This window comes from Acyrthosiphon pisum, chromosome A2, assembly GCF_005508785.2.
Source record: "Acyrthosiphon pisum isolate AL4f chromosome A2, pea_aphid_22Mar2018_4r6ur, whole genome shotgun sequence".
Classification (NCBI taxonomy): domain Eukaryota; kingdom Metazoa; phylum Arthropoda; class Insecta; order Hemiptera; family Aphididae; genus Acyrthosiphon; species Acyrthosiphon pisum.
Window position 1 is genome coordinate 59292229 of NC_042495.1, and position 20916 is coordinate 59313144.

The following is a 20916-nucleotide window of genomic DNA, read 5'->3' on the forward strand; positions in this document are numbered from 1 at the left end:
AGTGTACACACCCGTACATACGGCCATTTATCATTTCCGTGCGATTGAGTCTAAAAAGGCTAATCTGAAAACGATAACACTCTGTGCACGGAATCGTGATGACTCGATGACTCAATGACCCGTCCCTTGCGTTTAACGGCGCGCACCATCCGAAAATCGCATTTCACAGTGGCGAGTTTCGACTTTCGAAGTAACAGCAGCAGCTACAATGGCGTAACGCGCAAGGCGTTCGAATCGAGCGCGAGCGTCTGAGTCAAAACACCACTTACGCTCGATGTTGTTGCCATATATAGTTAAAACATGGATATGAAAAAATCATATGAGTGATACAGTTTCATCATCAACAAGTATATTATATGAATAACGCTGCAGTTATTCAACAACTCTGAGTCGGAAGAGCTGTTTTGCGGACACGGTCGAATATGGCAGGAGCATAATATAATTGTGTGCGCGTACAGGAAAACGAATGTAAGCCGTGTATATATTATAAACATATATGTACATGTGCGTGGATGTGCGTATATGTGTGTGTGTGCTTAAAGAAAATAGAAGAAAAAAAACTTTTGTCGAACGTAGTCGTATAATTTTATATATATGTATACGCGCACACGCCGACACGGCAAATGGGAAAAGAGACGTGCGCTGGATTCTTTGCGATATCGATCTCTCCCTTCTTTTTTTCTCTCTCGACCCTTTGAGCAGCCATTCACCCCCCCCCCTCTCGGCGTCTTCTCCTCCATCCAAGTCACTATTCTCGACTTCCTCCTTGACACACACACACCGGCTATGCCGCCTGCCCGCCGCCTTTCGTTTCGACCGGAAAACCGTGGAAAATTGTACCCCTTTGGAGTTTTCGTGTGCGACAGCACGCCAGAATCTCCTCGCATATTACCAGTCACTATGTTATACTATGTGAACACCGTATGTGCGTTATGCGTTGTACCATCGGCTGCAGGTTTTTATTACTCGATAATATAAACGTCGCCGTGTCTAATGACGGCGTACTTGTGGTCGAGATGGCAATCTACCCCAAAAACTGGCCCTCTCCCTGTCTGAGCGTTTGTGAAAATCCGACGACGATGGTTTATTAAATGTGACAAATCGACCGAGGGTGTGGACCGTACATCATCATAAGCAAAATATGCAGTGATCCGAAGATGTTATCTGCGTCACATATGTCGGGCTTGTAGTATTTCAAGCATCGAGCTCGTACGATGGACATGAGTGCAGTATCCGATGACAAAGTAACAAGAAAATTTAATTACCATGTTCATTATAGAGCCTGTGTGCTGTGGCGTACAAATATAACATAGATCGATAGTACTAAGTATATTATAATATATTATATATATATATAATATTACATAGCTATTATTGTCGCTGAGAGAGCGAGTATAAATATAGGCTCAGTAGTATTTTTTTTATCTATCACGCGTTTCATACTCGAAAACTGGGTACTGAGTTGGAGGGGAAAATAATAAAAACACACGTAAGCACAATGGCGTTTTCCAATCTTTCCCTCTCCAGTATTCACACAAAAACCGCAGATTTGCCACGGTAAACTGAACCCGCGTCATGCTAAACACTTTAACAACACTATATAACCACAAACATCACACCACAACATGTGTCCTATAGTGTCGCAATAATATGGCTGAACGAGTATAATATGCTCGAATATAAAATTCGTGAAATTTCATTCTTGTGTATAATGTAGGTATTATAACTATTAAATAGGTAAGGTAACCTATACTGTACGGTATAAATGTATGCGTTTACGCTGCAGTTTTCCTACTATGATACTGTAGATCAAATTTATCCGTTAAGAGACATACGATTTTACATCAAATTATTGTAGCTGTTTGGACTTTTAATACATACATATTTTTATCGAAAAAATTACAAAATTACAACTTTATATGTTATACTTCATATTTTGTTTAACAAATTATATTTAATTTTCAAGAAGTATTTTTAGTAATAAATTAATTTTATGATACGTATATACCTATACATATTACATTATATATTATAAGCACCTTATACATGTTTAAACTAAGCAATTAGAACAATTCAACTCATAAAATACAATTAAATATTAAAGATATAAAAAAAACAATTTATCCTAAATTTATATCTAAATACCAGATTAATAAAAAATAATCGTCTAATTAATATATTTATATCTATAATAAACAAAAAATACAAAAAATATTTTAAGTTATATATATTATTTTAAGTCAAATTTATTACGAAACTAGACTAAATCCAAAAAACCATTAATAAAATGGGAACCTTTTTAGAATCATAAAAATTGAAACTTTATTTAGTTGTTTATAACCTTAAATAAAATCTGATCAGATATTTAGAGGTAGAAGAGTTTTTGGTATATTATTTATAAATATTATTTACAAGTTCTTTTTGATTATAATAAAATATTATTTTTACTTAGGTAAATAAGCATTATGAAATTAATAAGAGCATAACGGTTTCAATCTAAATAAGTAACAAGTAGGAAATAAGTTCAAATAACTGATAATAAAATACAGACAAATATTATATTATTCTGTTTTTATGGTTAAAATAAATATAATCTATAAATTTATGTAAAGATGGAAAACAAATTGTATTTTATAAAATATCATAGTAAATATTTCATAGCAATATTTTTACATTGTATAGTCATATATGAGGTACCTATATAATGATTTGTTATTTTCTTTTAAGTCTAACAAAATGAATTAGCAAATAGTACGGATTTATTCCGGAATTAACCGAAGACTTATTATTTTTAAGATAAAAATATGAAATTTAAAATCTATAAATTTTAACCTGATGATTATTAGAATATGTCTAAATGCATTTCAAATAAATAAAAAATGTATTTATATTTTATAATAAGTAACTAGTAATAGCCAATAGGATATTTTTCTATAATTCAATAGCAACAAAAATTGTAATTCACGATTCTTATAGGTTGATGAATTCACTAATGATTGGCTTGCGACATTTTACAAACGTTTAGGTATATAATATATATAATATTATTATGTATTGTAATTTTTTTCTACAAGCTATATCTAGCTGGTAGTGTGTCTATATTGTGTCACCATACAGTTTATATATATTTCAACCAAACAAATAACAATAGCAATAAGTGTACGTGTACTATTGCACTATAATAATATATAATATTATGTCATACGATCAATATACTAACTTTAATAACTCAAAAACTAAAAAAAAAATTGTTTGAAAATCTTTCATTTTTTTTTTTTTTTTTAATATCTACCTACCTAATAATAATATAATAATATTATGTTGACGTGAATGTTAAAAATATGACTGAGAATTAAAAAAAAAAAAATAAACTTCATGGTCCATTTTTTGAGGGATGTAGGTACTATAATTTATTCTAAGAGCTATAAAAACATGCTCACGATCAACAGAACGACGTAGCGAAAAGAGGGCACCTAATATAATGTAATTTTCCATGTAGGCGAACTATATTGTACACGCATAATCTGCGATTACGACAACGGTGTATGTAATACGCGGGTCTGTCACTGGTGGCTCACAGTGGCGGAATAACGACGACAAGGACTAAGGGTCGCGCACCCCTTACGATAATCATAATAATATATAACGGCAATAATTCCACCCCGACGCCGCGTATCCGGCCAATCGGACGCGGCAAATACCATTAAAACTCAACCAATCGCGTCGCGCGCTTTTCTGTCACCGTAGTACCGTATACCACGGCAATATTATAATTATTATTATTATTGTTGTTATACGGTAGGTACATATTATAGTTGAAGAGTGGAGAGTACTCTTGACATGCTCATTGTTTATTATTAATATAAATACATAGGTATTCCAGTGCTGGTTGAGAAATGGACCCAATATAATGCACGTCTTAGAAAAAAAAATTATATCATTAAAAAGGTTGGACGGACCTCTTGTCATACGATCATTAATATTATGCTATATTGTGCTTGTTCGGTGACATTATTACGATGACGTGTAGGTACCTAGAGTAAAAACAATAATAGTTCGTCCATTATTGAAACAACTCATAATAATATATCACGTATTACTATCATAATAATAAGACGCTTTGGTATACTTACACTATAATATAATAATACTAGTACGAAATACTAGTTCATCACGGTCTCGAGGACGTTAAATTTCAGACTTGTTCGAAATAATAATCGATCCGCAACCGAAAAAAATTTAACTGTGAAACGAGCATTTTGCTTGTTTTAACTTTTTTTTAACGACATTCGTTTTGAGATAATCGCTTAACCGGAAAACCAATTAACCCAGATTTCGTTTGCATCCTAATAGTCAATCAAATCACAACTGCCACTTTAACCAAGCACGGTATAGGTTTATATATATAATATGTAAATAGGTATTGACATTGCCGGTTTCTAAATCACTTGGTGTATATAATGTTTTATATTATTTTATTCATAATAAACGCGATATACTAATCTATTATCTAATATTCTAAGCCATATTTCGGGGTCCACAATTAAAATAATATATGTTTGGTTGGATATTATTAAAAAACAACCCTAATTAAGACAAAACTTGTATTACTTCATTAGTTTTATCAGTTTTAGTTTTAATAAGTAGGTATCTATTAAATTTCAACAACTTCTATACCAAGATTAATTTTAATAAATTTGTATTACAAAATATTTTCGTCAATAAAAAAAAATAGGACAAGTAAACATTATAGTATAAAATAATCGTCGTCCGCAATTATATTGATTTTAAATCGCTACTGATGACATTGATTTTATATTTTTCATGATTGTTTTACTTTCTCTTATTCATAAAAGTTCTGTACACCGATTGCATTAATTATTAACAAATTACACATTTCAAGTCAAGTTAAAAAATTAAATTTCTAGTGAACTTAACATCTTAACTACTTTGTTTAAACTTTAAGTGACTACTGTAATAATTTAGCTTCTTCTCGTTAATTTGAAAATAAAACCGCAAAGTTAATTTGAAATGTTTTTGTTTAATTACGCATTAGGTACCCCTATATGAAATCTCGTTGTTTACACCGCGGTTTTTAGTAATAATAAACTAATAAAATATTTCGATGATGTTATTTCAAAATATTATAATGAAAAAATTGATAGAATTTATCATTAACTATTTATATACGCTTAAAACTATGTTATTACCGGTTGCGCAATTGAAAAAAATACAAACAAGAATCTATAAATTAAAAAAAAATTCTAATAGTGCATTATGTTATATTTAATGAACGGCATTTCATAGACGGTATAAAATTTATAATATTACAATTATAATTATGCTCGTTAAGTAGATATACATCTATTGCGTACAAATATATATCGTGATTTTTTTTATAAAACTATAGTTACGCCAAAAAGCTTAAAACTTAAAAGGGAAGAAACACTTGAGAGTTTAGTCAAACCTAGTAAAGCGTAACGGAAGAACACGTATAATATATTATATTATATAATATTTACAAAACGTATTATACAACGCGAGTAATTAAAAACAAAAGATCGATTTCGATGTTTATTTTACGGGCACTTTTGCCTTAATTATGATACCGCGCGCGCGTACCTATATAATAATAATGATGATATAATGCATGTATCGTTGTAGTAATCCACTAGAATATTATAATACAATACAAATAATGATAATATGCGTTGCGGGAAATCTTTAAGCATCGATTTATTTTAACTGCAAGTTGTTACACGGTTGTTTGTGACGACGACGCAGCAACCCTAATCCAAAATATCGAAAAAATACCCCCCTCGCTTCACACCGCCGTTACATCAACACCAATACCATCAGCCCGGCAAATCGTCGTGGTGCGTGTTAGCTCGTGCGTTTCGAGAGGCTTTTCTCGGGCGAAACGTGCGCTGGCTTTCCGGCTACAAGTGAAACGTTTTACTGCGGTCTGCGCTTGCCGTCATCGTCGTCACATACATACCATACATACAATATTTAAAGTATAGGAAACACGGTCGGTGATCACTGCACTAACGTCTTTAGAACATGATACGTATTATTTTATGTTTATATATTATTATGTATGCATTATTTTATTATAATAATATGTATGTATGAGCCACCGCCGTTCTCGCGATGGATTATAATATATAGGTAGGTATAATATAAAAAAAACTATCATAACGCACTCGCGGTTCGACTGCAGGGACGTGCTTGAGGAGCGTCTGTGTGGTGTGTGTGTGTGTATGTGTGTGGTGTGTACGTGCATCTGCCCAAAGACTCCCTGCTGATCATTGTGTGCAGCGTAACTCTGGCAAAGTCAAACTGACTTATGCGTTTATGTGTGTGTGTGTGTGTGTGTGTGTGTGTGTGTGTGTGTGTGTTTCGACGATCGCAGCAACCGGCTTCACTCCATCAATGCGCCATTTGCACAATATAACATTATATTATAAGGTTCATACAATAACCATAAAAGGGACGTGTGCCCCCTCTCGACGGACCCTACTGTACGTTGCAGCAGTTTATTATTGTTATTATTATTATTATCATATACTCGATGAACATGTTTGCCCCACGAAAACCTCGTTCCCAAAACTCATTGATATGCCATTATATTATAATATACCACCACACCACACTTTCAAGATGCACACACACTGAATAATATTATTACTGTTATTTACCGCTTGACTACAATTTTAGCGCGTGTCTCGAATACAAATTAATGCAAGAATAATAACATATTATTATACGGAATGATTGAGTTCGATCGTTGTGTGGATAGTTCAAATTCAAAAAACTTAACAGTGCTAAGAAATTATTCGGTCGACCACGTCAAATACTACCTATTTATCTGTCGAAATATAATTACTTTTTTTAATAATTTATAGTTACTTAATAATATTATGATCTTATAAATGTAAAATAACTATTGAATTATGTAAGCATGTTGGTTAACTTAATATGAAAATTAATTTTGCTTCACTAATATTAAATTATCAAAATATGCCTAGGTGCTTACCTCCACAGTCAGCGTATTTAAATAATATAGATACATACAATATTTCATTATTTGTTGTTAACCTACTAATATAATTATATTATAAATTGTTCTGAAGTACCTATAAGCTTTCGAATTATTTATATTAAAATATTGTATCTCGAATTATAAGTTATATACTAACTAATACATTATAAATATATTTATTTTTATTGATCTGAAAGGCATCGGCAGCTGCCAGCTAAGGCCATCTGATATCCATATACGGGATATGAGGTACCTACTCGCAAAATTAGTTTTTATATAAGTACTATTATTTACAATCAACCCAATATATTTTAATATCGCTTATACAGTCTTTTACCATTAATAAATAGACAGTTAGATATTAATATTTACAATCAATGATACCTATTACTGAAATAGTATTTGAATAATAAACTATTAAAGCAATTTAATTTTTAAACAATTAATCCTAGTCTCTATAAATAAATATAAGCACCGAGCCTACTGTTTACTATTAATTCATTAGCTGTGCAAACAATTAACTGTTCACCAAGGGTTATTTTGTGTTATATATTTTTTTAAACTTTACCTGTTGACACGTCCGGTCACGCGTTCATTTATGTCAATAAACAAATAGAGAAGTAACTCCGTTTAATTCCGTGCATTTTGTTTAGTAGCCCGTAACAATTTTTGGGGAAAATGCGTGTGACTGAATAATGTATGATTGTCAAAAACAAAAGTCGAAACGGCCCATTGTCCGCACCATCGGACACACACAAACACTACACAAAATAATGATAATAACAATAATCACTAAAATCCCGTGGTTGAATAGTTTTTTAAAGCAATAGTTTATGTATAATAATATAATATATTGTTATATTATTGCGTTAATAATTGCCTGCAAAATTTAAAGGATATTTTTGACATTTGAACAACAATGGAGGGGACGCGCATTAAATTCGCTGTCGATCGGAATGCATATCATGAGAAAAATCGTGGCTTTTGTCTCAGCGCGGGACGAGGGTGGTGGCCGCCGAAAGACCGTAATAAATTTGCGGGACGATGATTAATGCGAATCGTTACAGTATTAAAAACTAGTTTGGGAAAAAGGACTCAAGGGAAGAGAGGGCACGTGCACGTCACTGGGCCGGGCACGTGCGCACCGAGCTTCCTGGACTTATGACAATTACCATAACTGTTATTGCGTTAAGTTATTAATCTACTCGATAGGCTCTCTCGCACCCCTTGGCTCACTTTTTTAATTCATAAGTCACCAAACTGTTATATCGCTCTCTCTCTCTCTCTCTCTCTCTATCTCATTCTTCCTCTCTCTATCTGCGTGTAGTAAAACGCGTAACGCAAAACGCGTAACAACGCGGCAAACGATACGGTGCGGAACATCGTCTAATCAAACGCCGAAGCGCATATATATATATATATATGTATAGCAATATAATATAACGTGGTCTATAATTTTCGGTGCAGGGAAAACGCAATTCCGCACTTAGAAAACTTTTGTGCTCGCAGAAGGCGATCCGCTACGTCAAAAGGTGTGGTGTGCATTGCCCCCTCTCCCCAATATATACATGCATTGTATATCGTACGTTGTTTCTGCGGGGCTTTCGGACAAACGGACCGCGAAGCTTTTAATATAGTTATGCGTGCATTGTGCCGGCGCGTAACTTTTGGCCCGAGTTTAAAAGTTGACGGTCCCCGAGGAGTAGCACTGGTTCCACAGCTGCTTTTTATATGTTCCTTCGCGGGCCACAACAACTGCAGCCTCCGCAGTGGCGAGTGTATGCGTGCAGTATACTGTATAATATATCATTATGTTGCGCTCGGCACAAGTTTTGGTGCAACTCGCCTGAACGACGACAATAACTATTATAATGTTTGTTTTCCGAACCGTTAAATATGCTCATTGCCGTGGGGGGCTGCTTTTAATTATTGTACCGACTCCATACCATTCGACCTGGTGTTCAATACAATCGCGTTGTTGCAGGATCGTCCGAAACAAGGCGGCTGAGAAGGCGAAACATGTGCACAACCAGCAGCAGAGCCTGCACCACCAGCAGAACAGCAACAGCAACGGTAGCACGGGTGTACCGCCGAGTCAACAACATCATCAGCAGCAACAGCAACAGCAGCAACAGCAACAACAACAACAGCAACAGCAGCAACAAGGTCCCGGCCCTGTGTCGGTGATCGCTCACGCGCCGGCCCCGCAACAGTCGGCCGGAGGTGGCGGCCACCTCCACGACCGGTACAGCATAAACGGCATACTCGGTATACCGCAACACGACCCCAACGGTAACGTGACCACGGCCAAGCGGAAACGAGATCTGGACCATCACCACCATCACCAGCAACACCAGAATCACCATCACACGGGTAAGCATATATGGTATATTATACATTAATTATACGTCCGGGTATTCACGTGGTTTCCGGTAAAACTTTTTTATATATATATTTATGAAATCGCTGATGGATGGAAATACCTGAAGGGGATAGTTTGGAAGCTATGCAAGTTCACGATTTACCTAACCTTACTTAACATAGCGTGTTATGAACATACTGTTCCTATATATATTGGACATACGGGACACAACACGCTAACCACACCGGATTACCGGAACCTGCAGGATTAATAATATAATGTAACGTAAACGCATACCGTTTATGGTTAGGTTAGTGTGCGCGCGTGTTTGGGTTTAGAAACTGAGAGGTTGGGGGAGGGGAGAGCAATGTGTGTTCTCTCTGAATGAGTTTTTAGTGGATGGAAGTAGTAATATATGTAGTGGTTGGACGGTGGCGGTGGCTGAATCTTAAGAGTGGGAGGTGGATAAAGAGGATAACGATGACGACGGCGACGCGCGACGGCGACGACGAAGGGTATACCGAAAAGTTCTACAAGCTATATTGTTACCTAGCAACGCTCCATTACACCGCCATAGTTGTCCGGCCCGCGCCGTCCCTCCGGGCGAGGGCGACATCCTTCGAAAGCTTTTACTTCACTCTCCTCCTACACATACCCTTAACCTCGCCCGCCTTCCTCACGACCACCGTCTTCCTTTTCTGTATGCCCGTATATGTATAATATATATACATAAATATGTATGTGTGTGTGTGTGTGTGTGTGTGTGTTCGTTTTCCGATAAGTTTATACCGTTGCCGTCGCCGCCGCTGCGCTGCTGCAGCCACCCGGTCGACCGTTACGAACATAATAATATATCCCCCCATTCCTCCACGACTGCTGACGGTGGAAATAGAAAACTACTTTCCACCCAAGTGCGTTACAGTCACGTCGGAAAAGTCTTTGGCGTTATTACTACCACTAGTACCTACTACTTCTACTACTAATAATAATAACAGTAGTATATAATATACCAGTAGTGGTAGGTACACTGTACTGCTGCAGCCGTTGGCCCTTCGACTATCTCGTGCCACGGTAAGGATGAAAAGGGGTAGAAGTTTAAATTGCAACGCACAACCTTACCTGCTTAGAACACCGTGTCCTCATAGTTTTTCACGTACTTCTACCGTCAATTCTGTTTTTTATAAATATTTTCACCCGTATATTATAATACACGGGTCATTATAAAGTAAACATTAAATTTTTCATAAAACGGGGCAGAAAATTACCGTACTCCATTTTCTCAATTATTTATCGCATTAATAAAATTGTCCATACTCCTAGCACTGCCTAATGTAATATTTACTTTTTATTTGTGTGAGGAAATAATTAAGATCTATACTGTTGTTCAATTAAAATAAATGACCTCTAAAATACAATTAAATAGGTACTGTATCGTTGTATTTTTGTAGTTTCACAATACTTATTTATATTAAGAACGTTCTACACTTGTACAACATTCCAAGGTTCAGACATGTTTCATCAAAAATATTCAAAAGACAAAAAATTGAATATGGATATTTGATAACTGATAAGTGTCTATAAACTATTAAACTATATCATATTTGACACAAGTAAGGTTTCCTCAATAAATAAATGTTGATCGTTTTAATAATAATTTAATAAATTATATTATTATCATCATTTATTATAAATTATATTTTTTCTACTGGAAAATTAAAAAAAAACAATTATGAAATTATACATTTGAATTCAATAAAAATAAACTAAAAAAATCACGGATAAATGGCACATGGATATTTTTAAATTGTTGTAAAACACTAAATGTTGATGACCTGAATTATCCTTAAATTTGAACAAACATTATCATTTAGATATAATAAAATGCCGTAAAACTTCAAATACAATTATACATTTATACATATTATATTATATCACTGAAAATCAAATTACACAGTGCCAGACACTTTAGAATAACATCGGGCGTAGAAGGAAAAGAAAATCGTACTCAACAATATTGTATTTGTTTCAATCCACTTAGATTTGTGGAACAATTTTGAGGGTATAAAACGTGCGTTGAATGTTATTGTCAAATGGCATCTCGAGCGTCTAGAATTATTTTCCCTTAGAAGATACGTGTAGGCAAACAGCAAATTGAATAGTCGAACGAAAAGCCTTTCACCCTGTCTGCGTATCCGTGTAAAGGGTTTTCTCTTTCGTATCGTTCCTTTCCTTTCAACGCATTAGGCTCACTTTGTACAGCGATACGCCATCGATATTGAAAAGGTCCTTTTATACACGTATATTTATATATACACCCGTACGACGCTTTCCAAAAACTTTGACAAACTTAAAATCCCTTTTGTCTTCGTCAACCCTTTCACGGTCTGTGTATATCCGAAGTCTTTGTCTATATTGTATTGTTACATAAACAGTGTATTATATATATATATCGAAAGTAATCCGGACAAAACAAAAAAAAAGTTTATATTATTTATAAACAGGCATTTCAAATTAATTAAAATCGATACTCCCAGCTATATATGTCCATCCAACTGTCCAAGCGATCTTTATAAAGTGTGAATTTTCATTTTTTAAAACAAGAAAATCTCATGGGATTTTAATCGCTATTTTTCAGCGAACAAAATCGTATTTTTGACCACCCGGAACTGGTCAGATAACAATAACACTGTATACTATAACATCCCCCCCCCCATTAAACTAATTTTGAAAGTTAGGACGGGTCCACAATATGTTTTTCATTTTCATTATGATTATAATTGCACCACATATATCAGATATGTATAGCATATTACATATGAAACTATACCTATTATCAATATAGAAAAATGGCGAGCACTCTGCAGTTTCAAACGAAATATAATTTAATAATTTATGGTATATTATTTATGGATATGCGATAGCCGATAGGTTTTCAGAATATTGAGTAGGAGCTACACATTATGGTTTGTCTGCGGCCTGCGCTAAGTATGTCGCTGCACAGTGCGCACACGGACAATAATTTCAAGCAAATTAAGTAACGTGATTAACGGTCTTTTTTTTTTTTCGAGGGGCAAAGACTTGAGAACATTTTCTACTTGGTTCTTAAATAATAATAATAATGTGAAGTGCACCTCTTGCGCCGCCCGACCGCGACAAATTTAAAAGCAGTCGATAGAAATCGATCATTATTTCGCGGAAAGCCATTACCGTCAAGCGCAAAGCGAGCAATCAGATTTATGTCGAATTGACAACATTAAGCGCGTGCGGGCCCGTGTGTTTTCGGAAGCTCTGGCGGGAGGGGAACACTCGCGTAATTCAATATATTAGTTTGACATTTAAAGCTTTGAATGCATATTCCCAACGGGAACGGGGTAATAAGCAGCGAAACACAATCTGCTCTTTGACCCCGGGGGAATATTTGTGTGTAGTAGTATCGGTGTTTTTATTTTCCGAAAGGGTCAGGACTTGGATGCGTATATATGTATAATATGTATGTACGGGTGTTGCGAGTGTGCGTGCGAGTGTGTGTGCGAGTGTATGTGTGTGTCAGTGTGTGTATGTATGTCGTGTTTTTATGTTGTTTTTTTTTTATTTACGCAATCATGAGCCGAACTTTAACGAGACGTTTTTGTATCGGAACCCCGGCCAGGCGACCCGGTCCCAAAACGCGTGGTTTGTTTATATAAAACCTCCATGTTAATAAATTATTATTTTTCGTTAACCCGCAGACGAAAACCGAGACCTGAACGGCCACGCGGACCACCAGCAGCAAATCAAGAGGGAACGATCTCAAGTGCACTACAACGGCGACGCGTCGCTGTATTCAAATGTATCTGTAAGCGTTCGTTTGATTTCTCAATATTGTCCTTTATCCGAACCTGTCCCCAATATTATCATTATCAAATATTATGTTTCCCCCCGCGAAAACACGCTAAACGTCTGTTTTTTCTCATCAGCTTTGGCCCGGAAAGTGGTGTTTGAAAGACGAACACAAATTGTTCTCGGAACTAAACGCGGCGGGCGTCACGTCCGGCGGTGGCACGTCACCGTTCTACGACGCCAATCAGACGGCGTTCTCGGCGACACCGCTGTCGGCCGACCTGTACGAGAGCATGCAGGCCCAACCGCCACAGCAACAGGCCCAGAACGCGACGCCTGTCTACACGCCGCCCGTGCCCACCACGCTCGGTGAGTGATACTAATAATTATAATTGTAACCAAATGCAGTTGGTGCGCATGATTAGCCGCCGAGTGTAGTGCCAGCATAATGTACCTACTAATAATAGTGTTATCTCATGTACATGACGTAGCTTAATATTGTATACAGGATGATTTACCAAGCATGCTCACCCCCATTGTTTCGTTTGATAATGAATTTATACAAATTCTGATGTTTACATTTTTAAATATACTTGAAGACCATATTTTCTATTCATTGAGATTTTTGTACCACTCAAGCAATGTTCTGCGATACAAACTTTTATTTTTCAAATACTGTTAAAAATTAGATATTTATTCTCATAATTTTGATGTATGTACCTAATTCAAAATTTGAACGAGTTGTTTCTCAATAATTAAAATTTTATACTCAGAAATTCAAGATAAAAGTCTTTAAAAACAATTTTACAAAAATATAAAACAGATGTAATACCTACTGGATCTAGTATTTATTATACTTGGACCATTTTTACAAATTATTAATGTTGAATCAACATTAATAATTTGTAAAAAACATTGTTGATTGATCAATATTACTAAAATGTTCTTTATAACTACCCCCATATCTTCCAAACCCGTTATCATGGACTTATTATACTTATCATACACGAAGTCAAATAACTCAAAAACTACTTAATTCTGATTTTGAAACATCAACACTTTCAGAAAAACTATCCACTAAATAATTTACGGTTGAAATGGGAGGTTCTCATTTGAATAATAGAAGTTTGCGTCTCCACAGACCACCCTTTAAGTAATACAAAAAAATCTCAAGAATTTGAAAAACTGCATTATTGAGGAAAAAAGAGATGCTGGATGAATCACCCTGTGTCCTTGCATAATATTATGATGGAACCGTAGTAGAATTTTAGAGAGTGTTATATGTATTTACGTAGAGTGTTTTGTTATTGTTTTTTTTTTTTTTTGTTTTTCGTCCAGTAGGCGGAGTCACTCCCCTTGCCCCGTTAACGATGCAAGAAATCCAAAAGATGAGTCCTAGTACCGTTTTAGATCATACCCATCTGTCGCCCGTACAGTACCACACAGGTGAGTTTTCTACCGTGGCATGATAACCGACCGCCTTGGTGTTTACGTTTTTAATGTTTAGAATATAATATAGATCCGCCGTGTTACGCGTGGCCGCGTGGGCCGGTCAAAATAGATTTCGCTGATATAGTGCCGCCAGCGTACATAGTACCTACATATTAAATTATATTTTTTATTATGCAGTGTATTAGTCATATACCAGCAACTATATAACTGCAGTGCTACATGTATTTAGGATCTTGTTACCCGAGCCACCCCCAAAATACACATTTATTTGCCAACCCCTGTACTCCGTAGCTATTCGCCAACATTTTCCTTTACACTCCCTCGACTTGTAATATCAGCACCTAATTAAATTAGTCTTATCGTTAGACAGTAATAATAATTGTTATAAATGAAAATTAAATACAAATATAAGTACCTACCAATTATATAAAATAACATTTCATCTAACTTACTTCCCGGAAAATGTTCTCACCGGAAACAACCCCACCAAAACAAAAAAAAAAATGTTTAAGAACAATCCTAAATACGTCACTGCAGGCTATAACTTTATTACACAATATATTATAATGACGGCAGAATCCACTAGGTGCTGTATTGACCGGCCAGCTCGGCGTTTCGATCGCATGGCATTTTGTTTTTCGTTTTATTTACGCTTGTTGTGATGGTTTGTCTCGCGTAGATAGCGGTACCGCCCCTGGTGGGTTTAGTAACGGCGGCAGTGGCGGCGGTACCGGACCTCAGCAGTCCGGCAGCGTCTCCCTGTCGTTGTCAGCGGCTGACGTCACGCCCGCCGGATCGCCCGACCCGTCGAGCTTGACCGTGTTGCAACCGGCCAACAACAACCAGAACAACGGTACGGTGTACGCGGCCTCGGCGCCCACCATGTTACCGGGTTTCACCACACACTACGCCACGGCAGGTAAGTCGCGCGCCAACCCGTAACATTAATAATATTATTGTAGACTGCACCGATGACGGCCACGGTATCGTCGATATACTACACGTATGGCGTCGTATAATCGTGTCGTGGCCAACGGGCGATATCGCTCAAATCGCTGGCAAACACATCGATTGTTTTTCGCTCCTGGCAGGGTGCATCCAAGTACCCCCCCCCCCCAAGTTCGAAAGATAATAATTATATACCTATGTATAATATGCATTTATAGTATGATGACGTACCTAATAATTTGTTATCCCGTTTTGTTTCAGGCGCCGGCACCGAATACGCGTCGTACACGAGCTCGCCCTACAATCAGTACGCGTCGTCCCCATATGCCGGTTACAGTTACAACCCTACAGGCACCAGCGGTCTTCTCAGTAGGTATTTCGCGTGAGTTTTGGTCTACGCGAGTCCGTCGGTCACGGCCATGCACTATAATATGTATTATTATACTAAATACTGAATTTGGGGGTTGAAGTACCCCCCTAGTCCACTATAGTTCTACAGCGTTCACCAATTATAGTATTTATATAGAAGGCCACTTTAGTAGGAAAATTAAGAAAATTATCGGGGGCCAGCAAAATATAGTTTACGTGTTTATCCATCCAAGAGGAGTTAAGTCAAAATAAAAAAAATTAATTTAATTTAATAAAAACCACATTTAATTCATAATGGATTACATGTTACTATTATATTATAAGATTTTATGCGTGATTTATGTTATATTAATAAATCGTTTATTGATAAATTTCTTTATGTGTAGGTATTATTTCTTTCTGTTAAACTCATCTTGTTATTATGGTTTAAATTGTATCGGGCTTTATTCCGTTTAAATTAATAAATAAATAATGCTATGCAAATCTAGTAGATGGTCGGTATTCTGAATTCTGATGACCATTAAAGGATGTTTGAGAATAATTGTTGCATGAGAATGCATCCTGAATATACCCATTACGCAATGCTTGAAGCACGTTTAATTTATTTTAACAATCAATATTAGACTATTTGAATTTTCGGAGAAGCCTATAGGTGGCAAATGACTCCATGTTCCAACAATTAAAGTAGGTATTTATATGTGTGTACTATGTGCATTGTGCAAGTACATACTACTTTCCAGCTAATATAATATGTTACCTATACTGGCTAGGTTAGGGTCGGTTGATTTGAAATATTATAATCTTTGTGCTTACAACTTACAAGTTCAATTATAACGAGGGAAACGTTACGTAAGTAATATTATTTTATCTAAACGGGTTACCAATATTGATCAAAATAATAGGTTTCAGGTTTTTCAATTTATCAAAAAGGTAATGCAAATGGTTGGTAGCATACATTATGGGCACCTAAACGCCCTAAACTAAGCATAAAATATGTATCTAAGTAGGTAGGAATATATTATAAAGAGTGAAACAGTCGTCTCCGTCATACACACACAACACACATGCCGTAGGTTACTATTCGACATTCGTATAAATGTTATCCATAATTTACTTATTACTGCTGATTGGTTGATATAAATGTAGATAACACGACTTATTGCGAAAATGTTGAGAATAATTTCATACATGATTTAATAGAAAAATGCCTTTACATTTTCATTATGTAATAAAATTAAAATATTTTAACTATTATTCATAACAAATATAATAACATTGTAATCAATGTAATCATCTGCAAAATACTAAATAATGCCACAATGGTTCTGCACACTGAAAACGAGTAATTTTTTTTCTTTAGTAAGTCATATAATATGCCGAGAAATCAATATTGACCATATACGGGGAGTGATTTTTAGTCTTTACCATAACAGTATACGCTTGTAAGACGAAGACAACCGTTTCACTCGTAGAGTAATAACTAATAACTATATAGAACCCCCTTTTTAACAAACTCACCTATAGCTATTTTGTGACCGGGTTTCTGGTCGGTCGTCTGACATTATAACCACGATTTCGTTTAAGCACGTAAAACATAACAATACAATATTATTGGTGTTATTGCTAAAGCGGCCCATATCCTAATGATTTATACCATTGTATATTACAGATCACCGTTACTACTACAACAACAGCAACGGCCACAATAACAACGCTCACGAGATCTGCGGCAATGAGACGGGCAGCAGCGCCAGCATGGCAGCCAGATCGCCGGTGGCGGCCACGAGGGCGAACTCGGCGGCCTGCGCCAGTGCCTCGTCGCCGCTGGGCAGCGCGTCATCGCCGTGCCAGGCCAACAACCCGGGCCCAGTGACGTCGCCGTACATCGGCATAAGTTAGAGGAGACCACACGGAGAGAGAACGCCCGCGCCACGGTCCAGCCATCATCAAAAATAATTAATACGAGATAATAATATAATAAAGATATTATATTATATTATTATGTTATAAATATATAACGCATTTATGTACGAATAATAATATTACGTAAGCGATGTACAAAAACGATTTGTATTAATTAACGAATAGCAGGACTAGGTATAACTTACTTACTACAAAGTATGTGTCTGTGTATGTCACGACGATGATACCCACCCTGCAGAGTAGTAACCTACCCATACTCGAACGATATTTATGGAGTGTTCAATGAAAATAAGTTCTTATTTTTAGTTATTTTTTGAAGCGCTTGGGACACGTCTTGATCACTTTGGGGCAAGTGCGTGTAGACGAAAGATTTTTGTAAAAATCATCAAAATTACCGATTAACGAGTACCGAAAATTTTTATTATTTTGTTTTTATTTATAAACGTTTTTGGTATATACCTACACTTACATAATATACTATAGTATATGACGTGTACATGTAACTTGAATAATTTAAGTCATAACTCAGAACACTGTACCTATAATATTATAAATGTTTTAATCTAATTGATGAAATATTGAGTCGATAGTCGTGTAGTGCATGCATAGGTAGGCACGGTTTTAGAGTATAAACTATGATTTATGAACACGAAATAATAATATTGTAATACATTTGTTTACCAACTCTAAATATATTTTCCCCTTATTAGCTGCTTTTTTTTTATCATAGAAAACCAAAGATATATTTATAGTGTTGTTATTTGTACAGAATCCAAATCTTATGTATATTTCTATACATAAAATATTATACATAGTATTATATTAATCGATCAAATCGCAGTTTGTTTATCATTACTCTTGAGTTTTAATGTTATAATATGTTATATATTTGATGTACATACAATTAGAAATGTAACTATATTTAATGTAATAATTACACTCTATCTAAACATTTTTCGTGACTAGCCAATAGATATTGGATTTATGTACTTTTAATTAGATATCTTCATTTAAATTTGTATATCAGTGGTTCTCTGTTGCTTACTTAATTAATTTTTAAAGACTACCAATATATTATGTACCTCCCTTACTTTTATTTTTATTTTTATTTGAACAAGGATAACGAATAAAGCTCATATTTAATGCTCTCTCGAAACAATTGATCTTTTTTAACGTTGTTTTTAATCAAATTCTAGTCTAATTTTAATTTTATTCGAATATAATTAACATATATTAATAACAAATTTGTTATAACTAAATTAATTAGGTTATCATATTTTGTTCATGTGCAACTTATTATCTATAAAATCCAAAACAAATTTTACTCGTCTGTGAGACGAAATATGTGCAATGTCTGTATGAATTTGTATTTATATATTATTATTATTATTATTATTATTATCAATATTATTATTTTTTTTTATTATTTATACATATAAAAAAGTATTATTATGTATCCTATTCGAGTACTTTTTTAAAACATAAATCGAACACACCCTAGTCAATAAGTGATGCTTCAACGCACTAATCAATGCACTTAAGTGATTTTGTACTTACATATTTTTAAATTTTTAAATCTTTAGACATTTTCTATTTATTAAAAATGTTTACAAGAAAATTTAAAACATTATCTTTATTATACATTTATTTGTTATTTTTGTATTATTTTTCTTATTTCAATTTTTATGTAATAACTAATAATTATAATATAATTCTCATATTAATTTGTAGGCGTTTCATGACTTCAAACAATTGTACTAAAAAATTTATTTATTCTGTGTTAGACACTCGACCAGTTATTATGTTATATACTTACTTACCAAAGAAAACTTTTAGAAGATCTTGAAATTCCTTTTAATAAAAATATGATATATTATTATGATAAAACTATAGTGTTTATTAAACTGTATATTATGCATAACTAAGATGTTTGTGGTCCCTTAAGTATGCTATATGACCAAAATTGTACTTAATAATAATGAATATAAATTGTAAAAACAAATTATTATACTTATAAGATAATAAAAGAAGTCTGTTCATAAATATCATCGTATTATCTTTACCTTACATTATCTAGCTGCATGTTTTCAGTGAAATTTTCGGTATTCAAATGTACTAAACTTAGTTATTAAATTGTATAAGTCGATTTCTAAAGAAAATTTTATAATTATTTTCTTTTATACTAAAATCATCATGTATGCAAATATATAATAATTAACAGTTAGACTCCTGTATAAAAAAGATAACCACCATATTAAGAATAAGTACCTATAAACATTATATTTATAAACATTAAAAAGTGCCAAAAGTGGGAAAGTAGGTTTCGAGTGTACCTTGTCATTGTCAATATATCAGGTTATAGTAAAAGATTGTGTTAAATTTAAATCCAATGATAAAACCATTATATACGAAAAACGATCCTGAGTAGACACAGTCTGTCAACCAAAGGTGGACATTATTGCATTAACTTGACTAGTTAGTTTATTCTCTAATCAATTTATTAACTTAACCAGTTTAATTTACAATTGAAATAACTTAGCTTTTCTCAGTTGATTTAAAAAAAATCCATGAAGTTAAAAACATTTTGAAATTATAAATATACGTTAATATTACTATCAGTGCCGTAGCCAGGGGGTGGACACTGGGGGCACGTGCCCCCCTCCCCCCGAAATGTTTTTTAGCTTGTTTTATATTATATTATATGTTTGATAAAAATTAAAAGTTAAGGCTGTCGAAGTGAACCATTTTGAAGGGGTCGGATTTAGGAAATATTGTACATCCATCGTTAGTACTATATCTATGTGTGTAGTGACTGATCATTAGTGTGTGCGAGTTCCCCGAACGCTTTATGTATTTTAAGATAAACGACGGCTAAGATTCTTGAACCCCGTCACTATATTTTGTGATAAAAAAATGTTCAACTTACATGTGCCACAAAACTCCCAAAAAATGGAAGACAAATCCACCCAGGACCAAAAGTCCTTTTGGCTATTTTAAT

At 34.6% G+C, this 20916-nt stretch overlaps 1 protein-coding gene across 6 annotated transcripts in view; it reads left to right on the forward strand.

Moving 5' to 3' along the window:
- LOC100159241 (paired box protein Pax-5) overlaps positions 1-19957 on the forward strand; it is a 74028-nt gene extending 54071 nt beyond the window's left edge. For 3 of the 6 annotated variants that reach the window (XM_008185146.3, XM_016804592.2, XM_001943385.5), the window contains 7 exons: positions 9030-9418; positions 13136-13242; positions 13364-13595; positions 14565-14672; positions 15358-15597; positions 15888-15995; positions 17665-19957. In XM_008185146.3, the coding sequence (XP_008183368.1) occupies positions 9030-9418; positions 13136-13242; positions 13364-13595; positions 14565-14672; positions 15358-15597; positions 15888-15995; positions 17665-17894 (1414 nt within the window). In that variant the 3' untranslated portion in view covers positions 17895-19957. Of the gene's footprint in view, positions 1-9029; positions 9419-13135; positions 13243-13363; positions 13596-14564; positions 14673-15357; positions 15598-15887; positions 16000-17664 lie in introns of all 6 variants that reach the window. The other 3 variants (XM_008185148.3, XM_003244674.4, XM_008185149.2) reach the window with 3 other exon arrangements.
- The last annotated feature ends 959 nt before the right edge of the window (positions 19958-20916 follow it).